Source organism: Bidens hawaiensis, unplaced genomic scaffold, assembly GCF_021521415.1.
Source record: "Bidens hawaiensis isolate Kalapana, Puna unplaced genomic scaffold, B.hawaiensis_p1.1 tig00072968_1, whole genome shotgun sequence".
NCBI lineage: Eukaryota > Viridiplantae > Streptophyta > Magnoliopsida > Asterales > Asteraceae > Bidens > Bidens hawaiensis.
Genome location: NW_027502715.1, coordinates 40,476 through 47,618, shown reverse-complemented (window position 1 = coordinate 47,618; position 7,143 = coordinate 40,476). Strand labels below are relative to the sequence as shown.

The window sequence follows — 7,143 nt, the reverse complement described above, 5'->3', positions numbered from 1 at the left end:
AACGAAGCTTCTGGCCAAGAGCCCCCAGGCAAGTTGGCCCCAACTTGGGAAGGCCCGTACAAGGTTAAACAAGTTTTATCCAATGGTGTTTACAAGTTACAGAAGTTGGACGGGACTGAGGTCCCTAGAACTGGAATGTGGCACAGTTAAAGAAATGCTACATCTAACAAGACATGTTTTTTACTTTCCATTTATGGCCTGCGCGCCTAATAGACTAGCGAAGGACATGTAATGTCATTTCTTGTAATTTCGTTCGGCTTATGCCTTTTATGAAAGTCTGTTAATCCCACGTTCTGGTCTTATGTAATACACATGTTCTGGTCCGCGTGCCAGATGGGATTCATACGTTCGCATAACAGGAATCATGTAATCCTTTATTGACAAAAAGAAGATCCTACAGACATTTATATTTTGTAAAATATCCTCAGTACGTACAAATGATGACATTTCTACATTTGTCTTCATGGCTGCAGAACATGAAGATGTCTTTAAAACATTGACTTACAATGAAGTTGTCAAATTAGTAATAAATAGATTTGGATAAAAGCTATGAAAGAAGAGATGGAATCACTAATGAGGAATGAAACATATATTAGTGAATACGACAGTTGATTAAAAATTTGTTCATTGAAAATGGATTTTTCAAAACCAAAGAGGAGATCAGATCATAGGGGTTGAAGCACCAAGTTTTAAAGCAAGATTGGTGGCAAATGTTTCACATAAAGAGAATACATCTGTAATCGGTTATGTGCTTAAAGTGTTGGTAAGGGTAGTTAGTTTGAAGGTTACTCTACAAAATGTGATGGTACATTCCACGACTAAAGTTGAGTACATAGCACGTACTGAGGATATAAAAGAAGTTGAATGGCTAAGGAAATTTGTGTCTGATGTGACTGATTCTATTGTCTACCCTGACAATCAGTGTGTTATTCAGTTACCCAAGAATCATATCATCCATGGAAGGACCAAACACACTAATATCAAACTTCATGTTATTAAGAAGGTAATTCAATCAAAGCAAGTTAAGGTGGAAGATGTTGATACTTATGATAATGCGACTAACATGTTGACGGGTTGTAGCAGTTACGTAACTTTTAATGTGTTTAGATTTGCTCAATGTTAGTTGATCTTGATCAAGGTGGAGTTTATAGTATAATCAAGGTCAAGAGAGTCCACTGGTGAGCTAAAGTGAATTTACAATAGTTAAGAGTTGTTAAAGATCGTTCATGATGACAATTGGTTGCAGTTAAACAACTAAGGGGTAGAACGGTAATTTGGCAGTTGGGGGGTTAAATGAAAGGTCTTGGTGTTTATGTGTAAGTTGGAATAATATAGGTTGTTAGTAAAACTTTGGCTAAAGAGTTAGTTGGTGCTCAGACGTGTTCGTTATAAGTTCACGAGCTAGGGTATGAACGACTAGTTCGACTCTCGTGATTCTCTCAATCGTTTGCTTTCGTTTCATTCTAGTTCGATTCATCTTTCTCATTTTTGTAAGAGCCCTAGATCGATCTATTATATGATATAGTAATTGAATAATTAGAATACGTTTCGAGTGTTCTTCATGTGTGTTTTGCGATTCATCTCCACATTATCGTTAACTATATATAATCATGTGAGGTACAGATGTAGTATGGTAAATGATTTTAGAAAGTTTAAACGATACCTTGCTTACAAGATCAGCTGGCATATTAGCCTGACTCCTGTCACATGGAAATGCTGAATGGATTAAAAGGGCTTTTGCGTCTTCATCGTTTAACAAGCCTAATTCATATGTGGATCCAATTCTTGAAAACATAAACCTTGAAGTGACCAAGATAGTGTATCCTGGTATTTGGTATTTAAGATCCTGAATAAGCAATTCAGATTCGGACCACACGTCATCCAAAACCAACAATATCTTTTCTGATCCCATTTTCCTCATCATGTTCTCTAGTTCGTTCTTTGCCTCGTCATAGGTCTGGAGCTCACAATTGTTCACTTGTAAATGATGTGTAAGTAATTTCTGGACAATGGTTTTGAAGGAAGTAGTTCTAGAAACGGTAACAAAGAATATGTTGTCCCCAAAAACATCTGCACGAATATAAGCACGCGACAATCAACATGAAATGTATTTAATAGTGTGTATAATTATATAACTAAAGCCATTAATTCAGACGCCATATTTTCGGCTTCTTTAACAAACACAAACTCATTGGATTAAAATTAACAGCTAAAGTTTATACCTTTAATCTCCGCATCATGACAAAGCATCTTCGCCAATGTAGTCTTCCCGCAACCTCCTGGAGCTGTAACGGTCAGCACCTGGATGTCATCTTTAAGCAGTATGCGTTTCACTACTTTAAGATGAAAATCAAAGCCAATGATGACACCCGGGAGCTCCGGGATATTGCTAGAACTTGAAAATCCACCTGCCTGTTTAGTAATAGATGAGGGTACTTGATCCACTTCACCTCCCAAAGAAAGACCCCTGAATCTAGTACTCAGGTTATCTTGCAATTCGACTTGAAAGAACCTCAATAGCTCATGGTCCAAGCGAATCAGCTTATTCGCGTGAACAAACTTCTTATACACATTCCAACACATGATCCTTGAGCACTTGAGGACTATTTCTTTCCCATTCTCAACGTAATATATGAACATTTTGGTCTCTTTTTCGGGACGGTCCAACACCCTGGCCAGTCTCCCATGACCACACATTATCGGCTCAAGACTTCTTAACGTTTTATCAAGGCGCCTGAGTAAAGTTCTAAATTTGGCTGTTCTTTTGGTTTGTGATACTACTGCTTTCAGCAACTCCACCAATACTGTTTGCAAAGCTGCCTCATATTGGTTTTTTGTAACCATCTCTAAATTTTGTAGCTAAATTAGCAAACGAAAAAAAGGCTCATAAAAAAACTGATCCGACAGTCAACGAAAGTAATCTACAAAAATGAAATTACCTGGACACTTGCATCATCATCATCATCATCATCATCATCGTACTCAGTATATCCCACCAATAGCAATGCTATGGTAGGGTCTGAGGAGGGTAAGATGTAGACAGCCTTACCTCTATCCCATAGGGATATAGAGACTGCTTCCGGTGAGACCCCCGGCTCGATAGTAGTTTTGCATCAAGCCTTGGACATAAGGCACATAGCACTCAATCATCGGGACACCGGCTGATTGGTGCATGTGCCCTTGTCTTTCGGCTATCAACGCCACCACATGATGCCTGATTAACCTTCCGCCACTTTTAACGTTATTTTCATGAGATTAGTAAAATAATGTCAAAATTAGTGCAATTTTACTTTTGCCCACCTGAGGGTTCACGCATATATACATTATATGCGCGCACCGCAAGCAGGGCGTAATTACCTGGACACTTGAATAACTATCATAACTATCTAGATTCCTAATTTCATCAATTCAATTACCTGGACACTTGAATTGATGAAATTAGGAATCTAGATAGTTATGCTAGTGAGATCCTGTAGCTTGTGTTATTATACAAGTGCAGCAGCAAGCACGTTTTATTTCGAAAGGAGGTGATCAATTGCAATGAAGGTAGGAAGATGTAGACTATGTTGGCAGGATTGTTCCTGGACCAAGATGCAGTATATACCAAAAATTATTAGATTTGAATTCGTCACTATTTAGTATTTAGGTATCTTTTATACACTTCTAACTTATAATATATATATATATATATATATATATATATCATTTGTGGAACTGCGGAATAGAATAAAAACTAGTGTGAGTAAAGATAGATATGCGAGTATAAAGTCAGACATTTCATAAGATATGAATTTGTTCCTAAATATTTTTGGGACAATGGTTTTAAATACTCTCAACTTTGATCCATTGGTAGATAGCACTCCCAACTTACGAATCGCTTCCCAACACTCCCAACTTTTAATATATTTTCTTCTGGCACTCCCGGAGTAACGAGACACTAACTTCGTTAGTGCTTTGGGTAAAAAATGTCATTTTTCAAAGTTTAAGGATTAAATCAAATTTTATTTATTATATATTTCAACATCTATCTCCACCCAACAAGGCAACAACCACCCCTCTTCCATATTACCTGCCGACAACCACTGGCCACCACCGCCACTGACCACCACCGCCACTGGCAGCCGTCAATCACCCCATTCTTTAGTGTTTGAAACCGAGTCAGTAGAAAACCATATAGGAAACACTACAAATCGATCCCACCCACCAACCATTCCGGGCCAGAATTCACCGACGCCTCAAATGCCGTCGGAAAAACCCAACTCTTCATCATTAAAACAGTTTTACCTCCGATAATATGGCCGGAAAACACAACTCTTCATCATCACCACCATTCTCCTTGCCGCCGCCGCCACCATCTTCCTCCCAATTATAATCACCACCGTCTCCCACCCACCACCACCACCACCGTATCCCACCCAATAACAACAACCACCCACTCGACTTCCCATCTTACGCCTCCCAATTCCTCCGATCCAACTTCAACTTCATAGCCAACCTCATCCACGTCTCGCCGGACCTCTTCCTCTCAACCTCCGAATCCATCATCTTCGCCATCCCGGATTCCGCCGTGTCCAATCTCTCAAACCCTTAGTGGTCAGGGGTTGGTGGTTGTCGGCAGGGAACATGGAAGAAGAGTGGTTGTTGGGTTGAGATGGATGATGAAATATATAATAAATAAATTTTGATTTAATCCTTTGAACTTTGAAGAATGTTAAAAGTTGGGAGTGTTGGGAAATAATTCGTAAATTGGGAGTGCTATCTAGTATCTACCAATGGATCAAAGTTGAGAGTATTTAAAACCAATACCCCAATATTTATTGAACAGACAAGTGTAACTAGGACTACGTACATTTTGTTTAACTAAGGAACCAAATGAACAAAAGTAATTGAACTTAGTGTATGAAGCCCCGACTACTTGAACTGTCTAATATCATCATGTCATTTTTTTGTAAACTGTGATTCACATAAAATCAAATGGGAAAATAGAAAATATATTCATGTGTACCTTTTGTCAAGATTATTGTAGGTTTTATTTTGTTTTTTTGGCTAATAATGGAAGTCCAAGAGCAGTGCCCCCAGTTAACAGTGCTCTAGGGGCAAAAACTCGTGCAGTAACATAAGCTTTTTATGCTGAAAAACAATTTTATTGTCATTGTTTTGTTATATAAATTGGAAGGTGCTTCGTACTTACAAATTTGCTCAAAGTCATGTGTTCTTAATATTTAAACTAAATTATCTAATTCATTTAAGCTCATTTTAGAAAAAAAAAAATTTCCAGAAACCAAATTATAACCCAATAAACCCATTTAATTGTTTAAAACCAATTATAAAATACTCTACTTTAAGCCCACAATTTTTCTTCCATTCACCCAAAATTTTTTAACAATGTTTAGAGACGTTCCAGGCTAATAGAATATACCTAATATCATTGTTTTAAAAACCGGTTTAAACCGGATTTCGGTGAGCAGCCCGATATTTTGTACCCAGTATATTTAAGCGGTTTTTTATGAAACATCGAATTGGCACGTTTTCATAGAAAACCGGTTTAAAAGCCTACTGGATTTTGTATGTTTCAGACCCAATTTTTTTTTCTGTATATGTTACGTAGTTCATGTAATTTTTGTGTATTATGATTATAGGTAACTAAATCTTCTTATTTATTATAGTAGGAAATGAAAGTACTTATAATCTTGTTGATGGGTTGGCGATGAGAGTGAATTTCATCTTTTAAGCCAACGTGAACTCGATGCATGAAACACTCCGATGTCATAAATCTATTGCGCGCCTTTATTTTAAAAGAAATTTGCTTGAAAATCAAGTGCTTTTATATTCTTTTTTTGAATATGGATGAACTTTTAAATGATATTTTATTATGGGATCACGTATTATTTGGTATTTTTAGTTAAAGTTGCATTTTTATGAAATTCTAAGAGCATTCTCAGCCCATTTCCTATATTTGTGTGAGAGAGTTTTTAAATTATATGGTATGGTTATGAGTGGTTATGAGTAGAGGAGAGAGAAAATATTATATGAGAAAGTTAAATTTGGGGTTTCACTGTTCATACCGTATAATATTTTAATATTTCTTAAAAGTGGTTGTGACTGAAAAAGAGAGAAAAGATAATGAATGATAAATGTATAAAAAGTATTATTTAATTAAACAGGAGAGAGTATATACAGTGATTTTTAGTGTAATTATATGATATATATGGATATATGGTAGAGAATAGGTTGGGAATGCTCTAAGGTAAACTATATAACACGCTTGAACATCCCAGTTCAACAGGTTGTACAATTTTTTAGTCCAACCCGGTATAATAAAATAACGGTTTTTAAAACATTGCCTAATATGATACTTTACCCATGTAAAGATCAGGTTTTCAACAGGTTCTACTATATATGCCACAACAATACTTGGTATAAATGGTGAAGGCATATAAAATTTGTATCCATACATTCCAAATCATTTATAAAGGTTTTACCTTAGTATGTTATCAACGTACTTATGCGGGTAATCGGGTATCGAAAGGTAGAAGCTTTAATCTGCAACCCTGCATCCTCCTAATATTTGCCATTCGTTTTTAAAAAGTATATGTTCACCGGGATGAAAATATCTATAAGATGACGAATGTTAACTATGTTTCCTACACGTTTATATAGACTAATTAGCACTACAACATAGGAAATTTACAAGAAAGTTCATTGATTTTTAATTGAAGTCACTCTTATAGCATGATGTATCAATGGCCCCGCCACTCAACATGTTTGTATATTAAGCGGGGTGAGCTTTTATGAAATAGGACCACAAATATTAAAAAGCATCTTAGGTCTTCCAAAAAATAAAAAAAAAAATAATAAATAAAGCAAAACGCGTTTTCCTATAAAATAATAAACAAAATATTAAAAATAAAAGAAAAACAATATTATTTTGCCAGGTTAACAACGCCTTATTTATAAATTGGATGTGACTCAATGGTAAAGCATTCACTTTACTAGTGAGAGATATGGAGTTTAAACCTCACTATCACCAATTTTTATGAAAGATATGAGGGATGACTCTGGCTTATCAGGGGTTCGACACCTGATCTCACCCGGTTTTACCGCCTTCTCGCTGTCGTGCCGTTTGGTGGGCATGGGGGTCGG

General features: G+C 36.4%; 1 protein-coding gene across 1 annotated transcript; it reads right to left on the bottom strand.

The window, feature by feature from the left end:
• Positions 1 to 739: 739 nt before the first annotated feature.
• On the bottom strand, positions 740 to 3,661 carry LOC143606092 (putative disease resistance protein At5g66900). Its single transcript, XM_077081975.1, has 3 exons — positions 3,417 to 3,661; positions 2,223 to 2,859; positions 740 to 2,070 (listed from the first exon to the last, which is right to left on the bottom strand). Exons 2-3 carry the CDS (start codon positions 2,842 to 2,844, stop codon positions 1,595 to 1,597), a joined length of 1,098 nt encoding a protein of 365 aa, XP_076938090.1. The 5' UTR covers positions 2,845 to 2,859; positions 3,417 to 3,661; the 3' UTR covers positions 740 to 1,594.
• Between the last annotated feature and the right edge of the window lie 3,482 nt (positions 3,662 to 7,143).

What these genes read in the sequence shown, in the direction of transcription:
- LOC143606092 (XM_077081975.1), bottom strand. Translation starts at nt 2,844, where the DNA reads ATGGTTACAAAAAACCAATATGAGGCAGCTTTGCAAACAGTATTGGTG. An exon ending in TCATGATGCGGAGATTAAAG is followed by an intron (nt 2,071 to 2,222) that starts GTATAAACTTTA and finishes ATATTCGTGCAG; the next exon opens with ATGTTTTTGGGGACAACATA.